Below are 19,860 nucleotides of genomic sequence, written 5' to 3' on the forward strand. Positions count from 1 at the left end.
CAGCAATCAGACACGTATTACCAATCCTGCACCCAAAACCACCACAGTTGACACAAACAGTTAACACTTAGCTCTACAGAGAATGTCCTTAAAGGACAACTCCCACAAAATGTTTTTTTTTGCTTATTTAACACACACTACAAAGTTATATAACTTTGTAATGTGGTTAAATACCTGGTCTGGCCCCCTTCCCCCACTTTCTGACCCCTGACCCCGGAAGTTAAAGAAATTATACAATACCTATTACGGCCGTCACCGTGATGAACTCCAGCCAATGAAAAGGCTGCCGGTGCGCAAGCGCACTGGCAGCCTTTTCCATCCCCTGGATCCGGAAGTGAGAGACATCGCTGGACGGCGGACGAATCGAGTGGCGATCGTCACCGGAGGGATGGTGAGTATGGTGTCTGTGTGTTTCTTTTTTTTTTTTTTTTCAAAGGGGGTCCCGCAGGAGTTGTCCTTTAAGGGTACGTTCACACGTACCGGATCCGCAACAGATTTCATCTAAATAACTGAACATCGCATCAAATCTGCTGCAGATGTGCTGCGGATCCTGTACGTGTGAACATACCCTAAAACTAAAGAGCTCCTGTTTTTTTGAAAGAAAGGCCATGATGGGTCACAAAAGCTAAAAGACCCTCGAAAACAAAAAAAACACTGCACATACAGAAATTCAAATTCTCCTTTTGACTACAAGAAAACATCTCTAAGTTGTATTAAAAAACTAACAAACCCTGACCTGTTAAATTACTGATAGTAATAGATAAAAGAAGACTTACGAACTGTTTGGTGCTTCGTCATCTCCCATTTCACCTTCCTCAATCTCCATTCCATCTTCTCGGTCTTCGACTTGCTTTAGATAAAATGAAAATATTCTACATTATCCACAGAATGAAACCATAAAAGGCTAAAGTTGTCACTTTCATTTGAAAACAAACAAACACATCTGACATGTCATGTGAAAAGGTTTGATTGGTCAGGGTTTAAGTGCTTAGACTCCACCAATCGCTAGAACAATAAGGAAGAAGTGCTCAGCTGAATTTCTCTATCCCCATCTCTCTCTTGGCAAGGAGATGGACTCCATATGCTTTATATATAATCTGATTAATGCGGCAAGGTGAGAGACGTGCTTAGCTACATGCTTCTCCTTGCTTATTCTAACAATCAGTGGGGGTCTCAGGACCCAGAGTCAGACTAATCAAAAAAGTTTTTTTTTTTTTTTTTTAAATGGCAGAGGCACTTTAAGCAAACTGCCTAAAACATGACCACTTACTTTTTGCCCCAGAGTGCTCTCCTGTTCATTGACATTATACACAGTGACATTCTCCAAGTTAAACTGACTTTGCAAATTCAAACCTTAAAACAAAAATGAAAACACATATACAGTGGATGTAAAGGTTTGGAAGCTATATGACGACCAAAATATATACCACAATATGACATTTTTAATACCAACCAAGAATTATAATGGCGGTGTCCAGATGTGAGTCTACCTACATGGTTGCCAGGGGCAGCAAGCTTCATGTACAGTGGCCATAAATAAGATTACATGTTATAGAACTATAGAGACACATAAAATGCCTCAATAAATGTGTATATTGATATATAGGTTCATGTAATTCTATAATTTCATTAAAAAATAACATGAATCTTACCAGATTTTTCTGAGAGTGGAAACAAGCGTGCCAGAAATAGCTGAATCCTTCCGCAGAACACAGTATTTTGAGATTTAGAGAGTCTTCTTAAGAGATCTGAATATAACCCAATGACAATAACAGAAGTTATAAAATAAAAACTAGCAATAATAATTCAGTAATTGAGAAGCAGGCAGCATTGATCTCCAACCACCTTCCATTGAACCTTCTAGCGACAGTCTTACCATTACACATCCTAAGTAAGTAGTTCTTTCCAGCCGAATAAAACGTATGCTGAAACCAGAAGAGACAGAGTATGCGTAAATATAATCAAAGTGACAATGTTTAAAGAGAACCGGGGGGTCGGGCGGGCTCTGTGTCCGCGTCCCCGGTGCAGCTCCCCGATACTTACCCTTTGCGATGAGTCCGGTTCCTGGAGCCGGTCCCGGGACGAAGATATGAGCGCCCGAAGCCGTGCGCGCACGCCGCTGAGATGAGTCCGACGCTCATAGAGAATGACGGAGCCGTCATTCTCTATGGGCATCGGACTCATCTCTGCTCATTTGCATACAGCGCGCGCACGGCTTCGGGCGCTCATATCTTCGTCCCGGGACCGGCTCCAGGAACCGGACTCATCGCAAAGGGTAAGTATCCGGGAGCTGCACCGGGGGGTCGGGCGGGCTCTGTGCCCGCGTCCCCGGTGACAGGCTCCCTTTAACAATAGGTTTATAGAGACACAAATGATAATATAACTAAAATGTACAACTAATAAATCAATTACAATGATTTCTCACTAAATGTTAAAGGGGGTACTCCAGGCTAGGGGGCTTTTCTGGCTATGGCCGGGAAGGAGGTGGATGAGGCCAACAACGTCCATTTATCTTCCCGATTCCAGCGCCGGGTTCTGGATCGCGCTGCTCCGGTCCGTGCTGCCCGGCCGCATCCTGGTCTCTGAAGTGGTCTGGAGACGTGATGTTTTAAGCCCGCTCAGCCAGTCATTGGCAGAGGCAGGATCCCACCTCTGCCACTGACTGGCTGTCCGGGCATGAAACGTTATGTCTCATACCCACGTCAGAGAGCAGGAAGCAGCCAGGCAACGCGCAATAGAGGAGCACAATCTGGGACCCGGCGCTGGAACCAGGGAGGTAAGTGGACGTTGTTGCCCTCATGCACCTCCTCCCCGGCCATAGCCAGAAAAGCACCCTAGCCCCAAGAACCCTTTTAAAGGAGTTGTCACACTTACTGAAAAAAAATTGCTGAGCACTCAAGGATATGCTAAACAAAAATAAATGAATAAATAAAGAACCTACACATCGTTGCTCTGGTTCTTCATACTGGTTTTGCTTAGACTGCTGCAGTGATGATGTGGCCATATACACAGACCACCACAGTAGCAAATTACTGGGTACGAGTGGTCTCCTATCAAGGCCGGTAAAACCGCCAAAGCCACTGGCTGGCTGCAGTGGTGATGTGCATACATGATCACATCAGCAATGTAAACATACCCAATAAGAAGGAACAAAGTAGCGGCGCTGAACATTAAGCAGGTGAGTAGAATTACTTTGCTGTACGATAATGCCGAACACACAGAATTTTCTCATTAAGTTGGACTATACACTATGCAGAGACCTGGCTATTAGTGGAGTGTTCAAGCATGTGTATCCTCTAGTACTCAGCTCAGTAACTAGACATGCACATTCATATACACTTTAAACACAAGGTTGTGCCATATTATGTCAAGAAAATGTCTCATTGGCAAGATCTCTTCATATTTTGTGTGTCATGTCATGAGTGGGGTTAAAAATGTTAAGTCTATGGAGCCTCACTCTTTCACTGACACAAAGCGGGGAACAGACTGCACTGCAACTAAGTCCTCTCTCTGCTTATTCTCATGTTCAATACACATCTTAACAATCAGATCTGGACCGCTCCAAACTCTAAACAGTTCTCTATGACAAGTTAGAAGTTTTCTCAAATGACAGTGATGGGCCTATCTACCGCTATAGGTTCCATAATCTATTATGTGGGTGAGCTGAGACATCTATTACTTAGTATTACTTATTACCAGTATCAGACTGTAGGTAAACACTATCAACAACAAAAACAAAGCCTGGTTTTCAGTTTGTTATTTTTGAGTAGTAATAACAAAAGGAAAATAGGTAAGTAGGCATTTTAGAATAAATCTTAAGTCATTTATTTTTAGTGTATTGGATGTGTATAATATTTGCTACCACATAAAACTATAGTATATATTTTTTACTGTCAGAATTGTTATGCCCCATGAACCATATTAAAATACACTTACAGATTTCCAGGTTCCAACATTCTTCTCCACAAAGGTGAATATTTTATCACAGAGATCCAGAGGAAGACAGTCAAGGACATCTCCCAGCAGCACAAATGGAGTGGTGGCTGTGCATATACCTAATGGAAATGGAATCATGCTGACATTTATAAATAGGCAAACTTTATTGTAAAAAGAGAAAACTCACTGGGAGTGGAAGGTGGAGATATTAAAACAGAGCCAGAGAGTGCACTAAAGAATAAGAAAATGCACATAGGGGGAGATTTATCAAAGGGTGTAAAATTTAGACTGGTGCAAACTACCCACAGCAACCAATCACAGCTCAGCTTTAGGAAGTGCTGAAAGGAAAGCTGAGCTGTGATTGGCTGCTGTGGGCAGTTAGCACCAGTCTAAATTTTACACCCTTTGATAAACCTTCCCCATAGTGTTTTCTAGTCCAATAAACTGCTGAAAATTGTAAATGTTTTTCGACTTTTTAGCAAATGTTTTTATACAATTTGCAAAGGCGGCATTTTTGGGAATAAAACATGCGTAAAAAGCCGTTCCAAAAGACAGACAATTTTGATCAGTAAACAGCTGATAGAAGGGTCCTGCACTTCATTTTATTGCCATAGTAAACTACCAGCCAATTTCCCACTGGGTTGTTTTTTTAAATGGCCATATTTGTACAAATAGTCAGCTGTAAAATAGCTGTTTTTTGAGGGTTCAAAAAACCATCCACAATTAGTGTATGTGAACATGGCCTGCATCTTTTAGTCAAGTGAAACAGATAAACCAGTATTGATACACTCTTCTAGTACTAAACATTATGAATATTAGAAATACAATAGTATCAAAATAAAATAAAGTAGCAGTTCTCACAAAACAACATGTGGGTGGAACAGCATATTATGTGACATATAGAGGATCAAAAGTCTCAGGATAAGCTTTTATTACAGGATCACCCTTTATACATATCTGAATACCCCAGAAGGTAATAGGTGAGGGGGCCTTTTTTGTTAGGCTGTGTATGGAACGTGGCCTCCATCTTGAAAGCTGCCACATTACATACAGGGCAATTTCCTCCAATAAGTAGGTGGTTATGTTGAATATGAAAGACTAGAATTGTCTCAGAAATCAATCAGCTATTTGAAGTGTTCAATACGTTGTTTGTGATGCTGATCACAAAGCAATGGTCTGTGCTGATAATTTTTGAACAAGACATTTTGCAAATCTGACAGGGGAACTGATTTTATACAAGTACCTTATGAGCTGAATTTTCAGCAGATAATACGAGTGTAGCTAAGAAATTGATGTTTTTCACTTTCGTTATCTTGCCATGCAGTGTGTAGCACAGTTGTTGTTATGCTGCCAGGGCTTGCTGCTAGTGGGATTGCCAAGGTAAATGATTACAGTTCCTACAGACAGGGCTGTAAAAATCCCCTAACTTCAGACAACAGCTCTGCTCTGCTACTGCAAGACACTGCACAGCTTGCTGCCCAGCAAATGAAACACTCCTGCTTTAGAAACAGGAAAACTATGAAAAAGTTAAGATTTCAGCAAGAGAACATGATATGTGACCTCCATACTTTGGGAAGTTGGAGAGTACTAGAGGTGCAGGTATAAGTGCATAAACAAGGAGCATGGTCATCTAATGGCTTACTGAGGCAGTACACTTTACTGAGGCAGTTGCAGCCACTGTATCAGTAAGTGACCACACTGCATTACAGCAATATGCACATAACACGTATATGTGTGGTATTACCAACTCCGCTCTTCATCCACTTCAATGAAAGTGAGCTCCAATATTGTATAAAAGCATTTGGCCCTCTTCTCTTGCTGTAAAGTTGACAGCTTTGTGCCTAGCTTATCTCCCACTGCTCTCCATTCTGTGAGTGGTGGCCAGGCAGCTGATATCCTTAAGTGGTTTGGACATCAGGGGTTGATAAGAATGCTGTCCTGAACTTCTCTGTTCCCCCCCTGAGATCACACAATTCTCCAGGGCTGGTGAATTATCCCTGAAGGTGTCTGTATTCTCAGTGGGAGACACAAACCTGATTCAGCTCAGCACCGCTGGATCCCATTCTTACTTCCCAGCCCCACCCCACCAAACCAGGAAGTGAGGGCAGCATGCGGTGGTGCTGAGTTGAATCTATGAGGGTGAGAATTTCCCTTTAATTTGATGGAACTTTGTAATTTTGTTAAAAAGGGAGTGCATCGTTTAGTATTTATTCACTAAATAACACATTACAAAGTTATACAACTTTGTAATGTGTGTTATTTAAGTGAATGGCCCCCTTCCCCGTGTGCCCCCCACCCCGGCTGAGCAGCTGATGATGCGGCAGAAGGGAGCCGGCATGAGGGACGGCTGGAGCGGTCCGGCCGGCCTTCAGAAGATGGCGTTGACGACCCAAGGTGGTGGCCAGGGTTGACAGCGAATACGTAAATATACCGTAGGGAGTCACTCACTTAAATAACACACATTACAAAGTTGTATAACTTTGTAATGTGTGTTAGTGAATAAATTTTAAATGCCGCACTACCCCTTTAATACTTTATTTCTGTTATTCTTCATATTACCTTCTGTAACTCCACTGATGGCAAGTGAAATAATCGCCAGACAGTTGTCACACGAAGCCTGATTTATCTGCATTTAGAAAAAAGAATAGCGGTCACAAACAAATGCAAATATACAGCTGCTAACCTAATGGATGCTTGCTTCATACAGACAGTAAGTGCTGGGGAACTAGGAGGCCGATACAGGTTCCAGAGACATTACACAGAGAGCCGGGGTCAGAAATCTCGCTCTACTCTGGCTAATTCTACAGCTCTGTCTGCACAAAGAGATAGGAGTTACATTAACAGGAGAAGAAAGTTTACAGGAACTAGCTGTCAGGGCATGCTGGGAGTTGTAGTTATGTAACAGCTGGAGAGGCACAAGCTGAGAACACTTTACCTATCCTAGGCGTATGCTCGCTATGACCTTACTGATCACAAGAACAGGGTCCGGAGTCTCCTATGAGACTACAGCAGCAGTATATGGGTCACTCAGTCCTACAGACAATGAGGTCTCACAGTGACTCAGCCCTCCATTCTGACAGGAGACAGGAGTGTGTGTAAAGAACGGCGTCCTCATTCACAGGAGAATGGACAGAGTGTGCATAGTATCGGACAGAGTGTGCATAGTATCTAGAGATGAGCAAACCAGGTTTGGGTTCGAGTCCATCCGAACCCGAACGATCGGCATTTGATTAGTGGATGATGCTTGGATAAAGCTCTAAGGTTGTCTGGAAAACATGGATACAGCCAATGACTATATCCATGTTTTCCACATAGCCTTAGGGCTTTATCCAAGTTCAGCAGCCACCGCTAATCAAATGCTGAAAGTTCTGGTTCAGATGGACTCGAGCATGCTCCAGGTTCCCTTATCTCTAATAGTATCGGATAGAGCATGTATAGTATAGGATAGGGTATGTATAGTATAGGGTATGTAAAGTATAGGATAGAGTATGTATAGTATAGGATAGAGTATGTATAGTATAGGATAGGGTGGGGCTGGGCGGTATAGCGCAAAAATACCGATACCGTCACTGGCGTCGATTAACCGACCTCAACTAAGCCAGGACGGTATCTGCGGTATTGCGCTGTACATTATGTCAGAGCGGGAGGTGGTGAAGGAGCAGCAGGGTCCAGGTAAGAATGCCCCGCCCCCCGCAAGTCCCGCCCTCCTCACCCGTCTGGTCCAGTCTGAGGCTCCTTACCTCACCCGTTTGATGCCCCCCACCGGTCCAGTCCCGTCTGAGGCCCTCCCACCCCACCGGTCCCATCCAGTCCGAGGCCCCCCACCTCTCCCGGCCGACGAACACTGCACGTTTTCCTGTGTGTGCAGGGACGCCGACGTGTCAGAGCTGGAGGAGCAGCATTTGGGGGCGGCTGTCCTGTACTTCCCTAAGTAACAGTACAGGAGTGTAGCATAGGAGGTATGAATGGGCTGCAGCAGACAGGATAAGTTATTGTTGTGTGTGGCATCCTGCTGCAGCCCATTCATTCCTCCTATGTTACAGCCCTGTACTGTTACTGAGGGAACTACAGGTCCCAGCATGCACCTCCCTGTATAGTAATACAACCATATCCGCGCCCCCCCGTATAGTCATACACTCCTATCCCCCCCTGTATAGTCATACACCCCTGTCCATCCCCCCTGTATAGTCATACACCCCTGTCCATCCCCCCTGTATAGTCATACACCCCTGTCCATCCCCCCTGTATAGTCATACACCCCTGTCCATCCCCCCTGTATAGTCATACACCCCTGTCCATCCCCCCTGTATAGTCATACACCCCTGTCCATCCCACCTGTATAGTCATAGACCCCTGTCCATCCCCCCTGTATAGTCATAGACCCCTGTCCATCCCCCCTTTATAGTCATAGACCCCTATCCCCCCCTGTATAGTCATACACCCCTGTCCACCCCCCTCGTATAGTCCCCCTGTCCGCCCCTCCCGTATAGTCATACACCCCTGTCCGCCCCCCGTATAGTCATACACCCCTATCCGCCCCCCGTATAGTCATACACCCCTATCCGCCCCCCGTATAGTGATACACCCCTAACCGCCCCCCCCGCCCGTATAGTGATACACCCCTAACCGCCCCCCCGCCCGTATAGTGATACACCCCTAACCGCCCCCCCGCATAGTGATACACCCCTAACCGTCCCCCGTATAGTGATACACCCCTAACCGCCCCCCCGCCCATATAGTGATACACCCCTAACCGCCCGCCCGTATAGTGATACACCCCTAACCGCCCGCCCGTATAGTGATACACCCCTAACCGCCCCCCCGTATAGTGATACACCCCTAACCGCCCCCCGTATAGTGACACACCCCTATCCGCCCCCCCGTATAGTCATACACCCCTATCCGCCCCCCCGTATAGTCATACACCCCTAACCGCCCCCCCCGTATAGTGATACACCCCTAACCGTCCCCCCATATAGTCATACACCCCTGTCCGCCCCCCCGTATAGTCATACACCACTGTCTGCCCCCCCCGTATAGTCATACACCCCTGTCCGTCCCCCCTATAGTCATACACCCCTGTCCGCCCCCCCGTGTAGTCATACACCCCTCTCCCCTCCCCTTGTATAGTCATACACCCCTCTCCGCCCCCCGTATAGTCATACACCCCTCTCCCCCCTTGTGTAGTCATACACCCCTCTCTGCAACCCCCCCGTATAGTCATGCTCAGTGAGTTATTGTTTAATTTTAATAATATTGCCAGTTTTTCATAGCAAGTGGGTGTGGTTTGCAAAAAGGCGTGTCAGTACAGGACAGGGTGTGTATATATATATATATATATATATATATATATATATATATATATATAGTACAGGACAGGGTGTATATATATATATATATATATATATATATATATATATATATATAGTACAGGACAGGGTGTATGTATATATATATATATATATATATATATATATATATATAGTACAGGACAGGGTATATATATATATATAGTACAGGACTGGGTATACATATATATAGTACAGGACAGGGTATATATATATATATATATATATATATATATATATGTAGAAATATAGGGCTGGACGGCACTGTGTGGCTCTGTGGCTCAAGTGGGTGCTTCAACCTCAGTGGACGGACTCCAAGACCACCTCAGTAATAGAAAAACCGAGAAGAGGCGGCACTCCAATATTCGGTGAAAAATGAGAATAATTTATTCACCCATCAATATGCAACGTTTCGATCTCCCAATGAGATCTTTTTCAAGCAACACACAAGAGTGAAACATCGACAGGTATATAACCCCCAAGGGTCCACCCCCAGTGCCTCCCCCAATTAATTACATCATCATATATTATCATATATAAACAAAATCAAAATAAGTGCATCGGTGTACATAATACAAAATTCATGTGCATTCAGCCATAGTAGTATATAAGGGCTGTGGAGATAGTCCATGATCGGTAAACAATAACTTCATATAGTCCAAATAAAACTGATAATCCAAAAGTCCATGATCCTTAGGGTTAATGGAGGGGGCCGTCACTCACCAAACAGACTTATCAAGCAGCTGTTCCATCTCACGCTCCGTGTGTCCGCTTCTGTTTGTAAACAACGCTACTGGGCATGCGTGAGAGGACGCATATAACCTGGGACAGCCGGGGAAGACGTCATCACATAGGGTCATCATCCGAAATTTGCGCATGCGTGCCACGGAAACCCAGATCGTGGGAGCCATCTTGGAAACGGGAAAAAGACCCTTACATGAAGCATTCTCCCATTTCCCCATGAAGACAGGGTACCAACCAGCTGGACAGATTCCCTGAGTGACACCGTGCGGGTGCTGGGATACATGTTCCGCGTGCTATAGCGCTCTGTTTGTGATGATATGCCCTTACCTGAATATGTTGCGATCGATTTGGTGGCTCTAGGGTGGTTGCCATGGACCCTGGGAGAATGCTTCATGTAAGGGTCTTTTTCCCGTTTCCAAGATGGCTCCCACGATCTGGGTTTCCGTAGCGCATGCGCAAATTTCAGATGATGACCCTATGTGATGACGTCTTCCCCGGCTGTCCCAGGTTATATGCGTCCTCTCACGCATGCCCAGTAGCGTTGTTTACAAACAGAAGCGGACACACGGAGCGTGAGATGGAACAGCTGCTTGATAAGTCTGTTTGGTGAGTGACGGCCCCCTCCATTAACCCTAAGGATCATGGACTTTTGGATTATCAGTTTTATTTGGACTATATGAAGTTATTGTTTACCGATCATGGACTATCTCCACAGCCCTTATATACTACTATGGCTGAATGCACATGAATTTTGTATTATGTACACCGATGCACTTATTTTGATTTTGTTTATATATGATAATATATGATGATGTAATTAATTGGGGGAGGCACTGGGGGTGGAACCTTGGGGGTTATATACCTGTCGATGTTCCACTCTTGTGTGTTGCTTGAAAAAGATCTCATTGGGAGATCGAAACGTTGCACATTGATGGGTGAATAAATTATTCTCATTTTTCACCGAATATTGGAGTGCCGCCTCTTCTCGGTTTTTATATATATATATATATATATATATATATATATATATATATATATATATATACACATATAGATATATAGTACAGGACAGGGTATATATATATATATATATATATATATATATATATATATATATATATATATATATATAGTACAGGACAGGGTATATATATATATATATATATATATATATATATATATATATATATATATATAGTACAGGACAGGGTATATATATATATATATATATATATATATATATATATATAGTACAGGACAGGGTGTATGTATATATATATATATATATATATATAGTACAGGACAGGGTGTATGTATATATATATATATATATATGGGTATATATATAGTACAGGACAGGGTGTGTATATATATATATATATATATATATATATATATATAGTACAGGACAGGGTGTATATATAGTACAGGACAGGGTGTATATATATATATATAGTACAGGACAGGGTGTATATATAGTACAGGACAGGGTGTATATATATATATATATATATATATAGTACAGGACAGGGTGTATATATAGTACAGGACAGGGTGTATATATAGTACAGGACAGGGTGTATATATAGTACAGGACAGGGTGTATATATAGTACAGGACAGGGTGTATATATAGTACAGGACAGGGTGTATATATAGTACAGGACAGGGTATATATATAGTACAGGACAGGGTATATATATATAGTACAGGACAGGGTATATATATATAGTACAGGACAGGGTATATATATAGTACAGGACAGGGTATATATATATATATAGTACAGGACAGGGTATATATATATATAGTACAGGACAGGGTATATATATATAGTACAGGACAGGGTATATATATAGTACAGGACAGGGTATATATATAGTACAGGACAGGGTATATATATAGTACAGGACAGGGTATATATATAGTACAGGACAGGGTATATATATAGTACAGGACAGGGTATATATATATATAGTACAGGACAGGGTATATATATAGTACAGGACAGGGTATATATATAGTACAGGACAGGGTATATATATAGTACAGGACAGGGTATATATATAGTACAGGACAGGGTATATATATAGTACAGGACAGGGTATATATATATATATATATAGTACAGGACAGGGTATATATATATATATAGTACAGGACAGGGTATATATATATATATATATATATATATATATATATATATATATATATATATATAGTACAGGACAGGGTATATATATATATAGTACAGGACAGGGTATATATATATAGTACAGGACAGGGTATATATATATAGTACAGGACAGGGTATATATATATAGTACAGGACAGGGTATGTATATATAGTACAGGACAGGGTATGTATATAGTACAGGACAGGGTATGTATATAGTACAGGACAGGGTATATATAGTACAGGACAGGGTATATATATAGAACAGGACAGGGTATATATATAGTACAGGACAGGGTATATATAGTACAGGACAGGGTATATATAGTACAGGACAGGGTATATATAGTACAGGACAGGGTATATATATATAGAACAGGACAGGGTATATATATATATAGTACAGGACAGGGTATATATATATATATAGTACAGGACAGGGTATATATATATATATATATATAGTACAGGACAGGGTATGTATATAGTACAGGACAGGGTATATATAGTGTATAAGGACAGGGTATATATATAGTACAGGACAGGGTATATATAGTGTATAAGGACAGGGTATATATAGTACAGGACAGGGTATATATATTGTATAAGGACAGGGTATATATAGTACAGGACAGGGTATATATATTGTATAAGGACAGGGTATATATATAGTACAGGACAGGGTATATATAGTACAGGACAGGGTATATATAGTACAGGACAGGGTATATATAGTACAGGACAGGGTATATATATATAGAACAGGACAGGGTATATATATATAGTACAGGACAGGGTATATATATATATAGTACAGGACAGGGTATATATATATATATATATATAGTACAGGACAGGGTATGTATATAGTACAGGACAGGGTATATATAGTGTATAAGGACAGGGTATATATATAGTACAGGACAGGGTATATATAGTGTATAAGGACAGGGTATATATAGTACAGGACAGGGTATATATATTGTATAAGGACAGGGTATATATAGTACAGGACAGGGTATATATATTGTATAAGGACAGGGTATATATATAGTACAGGACAGGGTATATATAGTGTATAAGGACAGGGTATATATAGTGTATAAGGACAGGGTATATATAGTGTATAAGGACAGGGTATATATAGTGTATAAGGACAGGGTATATATAGTGTATAAGGACAGGGTATATATAGTGTATAAGGACAGGGTATATATAGTGTATAAGGACAGGGTATATATAGTGTATAAGGACAGGGTATATATAGTGTATAAGGACAGGGTATATATAGTGTATAAGGACAGGGTATATATAGTGTATAAGGACAGGGTATATATAGTGTATAAGGACAGGGTATATATATAGTACAGGACAGGGTATATATAGTGTATAAGGACAGGGTATATATATAGTGTATAAGGACAGGGTATATATATAGTGTATAAGGACAGGGTATATATAGTGTATAAGGACAGGGTATATATATAGTGTATAAGGACAGGGTATATATATAGTACAGGACAGGGTATATATATAGTACAGGACAGGGTATATATAGTGTATAAGGACAGGGTATATATATAGTACAGGACAGGGTATATATAGTGTATAAGGACATGGCAGGGGCGATCACTTACTATCTCCTCCTCCAGCACCACTCGGAAGACTTGGTCGAGCGTCGGCTTCTTCTCATTCTCGCTGTAAGACAAGACATTGTACGGTGACTGGCCGCATAGAGAGCACTACAAGGCTCAGCATGCCCTGTGATCACGTGTATACCTGCCGGGGACCTGGCTGAACACGGTCACTAGGTGCTTGATGTTCTTGCTGGGCACCGCTTCCCTGGTGGCCGCCTGATAAGACACAAGCAGCAGCTCACATTACACATACTCTACAACCATCATGGAGGACTAACACAACACTATACAGAAACGTGAGAGTCACCGTGACATCTCCGCCACCGGAAGCGTCTCTTACCGTAAGTTTATTCCGCGCCTCGGGGAGACTGAACAACGGCGGAGACATAGTGCACCAGTTACCAACATGCACGGCGCATCCCGATGACGTCACAGCACCAGCGCCCGCAGAGAACGGTGTCCGGGAAGAACTTCCGGTGAGTATGCGGCGCTCTAGGCGGACTGTGTGGAACTCTATAGTACTGGGTGGTGTAGGGGAGCTACTGTTTTGCTTAGTTATTTCGATCTGGGAAGGAACAAAGAAATGAAGAGGGAGGAATATAATGTGGACACATTTCATAAACTTTTTGGTTTTTACCTTTGTTGGATTCTCTAAAAAGAACTGCAGTAACAAGTAGATCAGTAGGGGGGAAATCCAGGTAGTAGGTTAGGAGCACCAAGATGTGTCATACTGTTTTAAAGGGGTACCCTAAAGAAAAAAATGCTTTTAAATCATTTGCTCTCAAACATTTATACAGATTTGTAATTCACTTCTATTAAAAAAAATCTCAAGTCTTACAGTACTTATCAGCTTCTGTATGTCCTGCAGGAAGTGGTGTACTCTTTCCAGTCTGGAGAGCGGGAGAGGTTTTCTAAGGTGTTCCTGGGACATAGGTGGCAGCAGAGAACATTGTGCCACCATGTCCTGTAGGACATACAGTAGCTGATAAGTACTGGAAGACTTGAGATTTGTATTAAGTAATTTACAAATCTGTATAATTTTCTGACAACAGTTGATTTTTTTCTCTGGAGTACCCCTTTAAGTCTACAGGTCACTTACATGTGATTGTCCAGGATGGCAGAGCAGGAGTCCAATGTGTTATTCCCATACATCTTGATCTGCTAACCTAACAGAATTTTTAAAAATCCATACGATCATTTATCAGATGCCCTACTAGTAACCAGTAAATGATTCTCTTATTTTAAAGGGCATGTGTCACCAAAAAATGTCAGATTGTCAAATATATATCTTCCAATGATTTTTGGTGTTTTCCTCTTCTATTTTTACATTTTCCTGTCTGTATAATAAAATAATCCTGAAATCTTCCAGTTTTCATTCTGAGCACTAAACCAAAAACTAAGCTGGGACTTCTTGTTCTGTCTCCCTTCCCCTGTAGAGTAACTTCTGCACAGGTCACTGAGCATGCTTACAAACCTGCCCTGTACAATGAACAGTGTCTGGAGATTTTTATTGTGCCTATGTTAATGAGGCTTGCTGTAAAGCATGTCACCGAATGCTGTTAATAAAGCTCATCCGAGATTGCAGCCCCCATGATAATGTACTACAACTAAAGTAAAGAAAAAAAAAATCACTAACAGAAAATAGAAAAAAAATTAACAGGTTTCAGTATCCGCTTTAATCAGTACAAAAAGTGTAGACGCGACAATTCACGGTAAGAGGTTTGTTTGGCAACAGATGTAGTTAGTAAGTAGGCAGCAGGGGTCAGCATTGGTGCTGTAAGAATTCCCTAAAAGTGACCTTTTCCCTAGTAATATAGTCAGCTTTATTATACAAAACCATTCAATACACGGTAAACCCAAGAAGAGAGGCTGTTATTTACTAGGTTTTTAATATTCTAATAAAGATGGCTTGACTATTCTACAAAACGAGCCTCTTTACATGCTTCCTCGTAGATTGTAAGTAGAGATGAGCAAATTGGTTTGAAACTAAATAATTGAGGCCCAAATTTCCTAAAAAATCCATATGAATCAGAATTTTGGGGATATGTTTGTGTTAACATTATCTGCTAAAAATGCTGCTTAGGTGCATCTGACAGACCAAAGGGTGGAGAGGGTGAGTATACACAAATGGGGATGAGCAGGGAGGTATATAGTGGACAGTAGAATCGGCCATCAAATCTGATTTAGAATTACAGGAGCTCATCTCTAATTGTAAGCTCTTGTGGGCAGGACACTGATGGGCTCTTGTGGGCTCACCATTTTATATGTACTCTGAATTGTAAAGTGCTATAAAATATGTTGCAGCTATATAAATAGATATTATTGTTATTATCTGAGGCCACCTGTGGAGCGCTGATCAAACAAAGCGATTCGCTCAACTCTAAGGGTAGCTTCACACCTACCGACGGCCAGGCCTGTATTTAGAGTTCATGCTGCCCTAGGCACTTTGCACGCAGAGGCGCCCCCCCTCACCAACCCCCCCACCCCCCCGCCGTGCCGTTACTTTACATGCATGGTATATACCCTGGCACTTGGGTGCCGCTCTGCTTGATGCCCGCTGTTCTCATCAAACAAGACGTGATGGAGGAAGGAAGGAGGCCGGGGGACTGGTTCTGTCCAGTGTTGGACTGGGGTACCTGGAGCCACCAATATACAACCAGTGAGACACAACATGCTGACCCCGCTCCTTTCCTGAATTCATCTGTATCTGTGACAAATCTCAGAACACCCTCCATTTATACAGCTCTCAGGGTATGCTGGGAGTTGTAGTATCTGAGAGGACAACCCTGTAATAAATCACTGTGTGCAGAGGCTCCTGGTGGCTGCAATCTGTAGGTGACAACCATCAGCCCTGAGGGTCCAGCAATACATCTGTCTACAGCGGCAGCTATCAGAGGATTGTACTACTGTACTACAACTCCCAGCATATCCTGAGGGCTGCAGACTGTCAGTACATGCTGGGAGTTATAGTGCCTGCAGCTGTTGTAGTTGGGTCCTATACACTGAATGCTTTGTGGCATATAAGAATAAAGAGATCTGTGGGGGCTCAGTGTAGGGACGTGACCCCAGAACATCACTAATAGGGGATAGAACAAAAACATCTCCCCCTATCCCCTATTAGTGATGTTCTGGGGTCACGTCCCTACACTGAGCCCCCACAGATCTATGTATTCTTATATGCCACAAAGCATCCAGTGTATGATGCACCTAAGACCCAACTACAGCAGCTGCAGGCACTACAACTCCCAGCATATCCTGAGGGCTGCAGACTGTTCTGGGAGTTGTAGTGCCTGCAGCTGTTGTAGTTGGGTCCTGGAGGCGTTGTGGGAGATCAGAATACATAGATCTGTGGGGGCTCAGTGTAGGGAAGTGACCCCAGAACATCACTAATAGGGGATAGGGGGAGATGTTTTTGTTCTATCCCCTATTAGTGATGTTCTGGGGTCACTTCCCTGCATTGAGCCCCCACAGATCTATGTATTCTTATATGCCACAAAGCATCCAGTGTATAATGCACCTAGGACCCAACTACAACAGCTGTAGGCACTACAACTCCCAGCAAGTACTGACAGTCTGCAGCCCTCAGGATATGCTGGGAGTTGTAGTGCCTGCAGCTGTTGTAGTTGGGTCCTAGTTAAAAAGTTTGCACTAGTGTACTGTAGTGACCGCAGGGCTGTGTCAGTACACTACCGCAAACAATAAACTGACCCTTATAGACCCCAATGGTGCACAGGCTCTGCACACTATAGAAGTGATTACAGTGCAGTTACTAATGACTCACAGGTGACGTCTTCTCCGATTGCCGTCGCTAACTTTTTGCTTTCTTCTCCATCTGGCGCAGCATCATGAAGACTTCTCTGACCACAACTTGTCTGCAGGGGCAGCTGGGGGTGACTGGGGAAGGGAGGCAGCTGGGGGTGACTGGGGAAGGGAGGCAGCTGGGGGGGGCTGAGGAAGGGAGGCAGCTGGGGGAGACTGGGGAAGGGAGGCAGCTGGGGCGACAGGGGGACTGGGGAAGGGGGGCAGCTGGGGGTGACAGGGCAAGGGGGGCAGCTGGGGGTGACAGGGCAAGGGAGGCAGCTGGGGGTGACTGAGGAAGGGAGGCAACTGGGGGTAACTGGGGAAGGGAGGCAGCTGGGGGAAAGGGAGAGCAGCTGGGGGGCAGGGGACCAGCAGGGAGGGGCAGCTAGGGTGGCAGGGGAGAAGCTGGGGTTCAGGGGGGGGCTGGGGCTCAGGGGGAGAGGCTGGGGGTCAGGGGGAGCGGTAGGGGGGCAGGGAAGAAGCTGGGATTCAGGGGGAGAGGCTGGGGGTCAGAGGGAGAAGCTGTGGGTCAGGGGGAGGGGCTGGGAGGCTGGGGAGCAGCTGAGAATGCAGGGGAGAGAGGCTGGGGGCAGGGGAGAGGCTGAGAATGCAGGGGGGAGAGGTTGGGGACCAGGGGAGAGAGGCTGGGGTCAGGGAAGAGGCTGAGAATGCAGTGGGGAGAGGCTGGGGACCAGGGGAGAGGCTGAGGGTTAGGGGGAGAGTCTGGGGGGGGGGCAGCGGAAAGGCTGGGGGGCAGGGGAGAGGCTGAGGGTTAGGTGGAGAGGCTAAGGGGTTAGGTGGAGAGGCTAAGGGGTTAGGTGGAGAGGCTAAGGGGGGGGCAGGGGAGAGGCTGGGGGGCAGGGGAGAGGCTGAGGGTTAGGGAGAGAGGCTGGGGGGCAGTGGGAGAGGCTGAGGTTTGGGGGGAGAGGCTGATGGTTAGGTGGAGAGGCTGGGGGGCAGGGGAGAGGCTGAGGAGCAGGTAAGAGGCTGGGGGGGGGCAGGTGAGAGGCTGAGGGGCAGGTGAGAGGCTGGGGGGCAGGGGAGAGGCTGAGGGGCAGGTGAGAGGCTGAGGGGCAGGTGAGAGGCTGAGGGGCAGGTGAGAGGCTGGGGGGCAGGTGAGAGGCTGGGGGGCAGGTGAGAGGCTGGGGGGGCAGGTGAGAGGCTGGGGGGGCAGGTGAGAGGCTGGGGGGGGCAGGTGAGAGGCTGGGGGGGGCAGGTGAGAGGCTGGGGGGGCAGCTGAGGATGCAGGGGGGCCGGGCAGACGCTGTGGGGCTGGGGGGAGACGGGGCGGCCGGGAGCAGGATGGGCAGGCAGGCTGGTTCCCTCCCCCCATGCAGCGCCGAGGTCCGGGGTCCGGGGTGCGATGCAGGTGTTGAGCTTCCGGCACACACAGTCTGACAGAGGCCGGAAGCTCACAGCTGCAGCCCCGCGTTCCTGGACCTTCTCTCCTGCTAGGCGATGACGTCACATCACGTGAGCGCCGCCGAGCAGGAGACAAGATCCGGGACCGCGGGGCTGCAGCTGTGAGCTTCCGGCCTCTGTCAGACTGTGTTTGCCGGAAGCTCACCCCCTGCCTCGCACCCCGGACCTCGGGGCAGCATGGGGGGAGGGAACCAGCCTGCCCACCAGCCTGCTCCCGGCCGCTCCATCACACCTCCCCCCCCCCCCCCCCCCCCCCCCGGCGCGGACTAGGCACCCGTGGGCCGGTGCCTAAGGACGTTTTTTTTTTTTTTTTTTTTTTTAAATAATAAAAAAAATGTTCCCTGCGGGTGCCGCCCCCCCCAGGGCGCCGCCCTAGGCACCGGACCACGGGTGCCTAGTGACAAATACGGCCCTGCCGACGGCTAGGTCCTGGCAGATCACTTTCACTACATACACACAGCGGTCTGAACGACCGCTGCGTGTATGTAATTCTGCCGACCGCCTAACCCCTTCAGCTGCCGCCCGGCTCTTGCTCCCGCTCTGTATACATTACCTGTCCTCGCTGCACGGGGTCCCGGCGTACTGCTCTCCCGCCCGGCCAATCGGTGGCTGCGGGCATGTAGTGAAAGTGATCTGCCAGAACCTAGCCGACTCTCAGCGTCATTAACGCTGCGAGTCGGTACGTGTGAAGCTACCCTAATGATGCGTTTACACAGAGAGATTTATCTGACAGATTTTTGAAGCCAAAACCAGGAACAGACTATAAACAGGGATCAGGTCATAAAGGAAAGACTGAG

The 19,860-nt window shown here is 45.0% G+C and overlaps 1 protein-coding gene across 1 annotated transcript in view; it reads right to left on the minus strand.

Moving 5' to 3' along the window:
* Positions 1-14,291, minus strand: part of THOC1 (THO complex subunit 1) — a 29,384-nt gene extending 15,093 nt beyond the window's left edge. Inside the window, exons 1-9 of the mRNA XM_069957719.1 lie at positions 14,181-14,291; positions 13,983-14,056; positions 13,841-13,901; positions 6,496-6,562; positions 3,937-4,055; positions 1,877-1,925; positions 1,653-1,748; positions 1,271-1,353; positions 777-850 (exon numbers count right to left, since the gene is read on the minus strand). Coding sequence (XP_069813820.1) covers positions 777-850; positions 1,271-1,353; positions 1,653-1,748; positions 1,877-1,925; positions 3,937-4,055; positions 6,496-6,562; positions 13,841-13,901; positions 13,983-14,056; positions 14,181-14,228 — 671 coding nt within the window. The 5' untranslated portion in view covers positions 14,229-14,291. The remainder of the gene's footprint in view (positions 1-776; positions 851-1,270; positions 1,354-1,652; positions 1,749-1,876; positions 1,926-3,936; positions 4,056-6,495; positions 6,563-13,840; positions 13,902-13,982; positions 14,057-14,180) is intronic.
* Between the last annotated feature and the right edge of the window lie 5,569 nt (positions 14,292-19,860).

This window comes from Dendropsophus ebraccatus, chromosome 2, assembly GCF_027789765.1.
Source record: "Dendropsophus ebraccatus isolate aDenEbr1 chromosome 2, aDenEbr1.pat, whole genome shotgun sequence".
In the NCBI taxonomy this organism is placed as follows: Eukaryota; Metazoa; Chordata; class Amphibia; order Anura; family Hylidae; genus Dendropsophus; species Dendropsophus ebraccatus.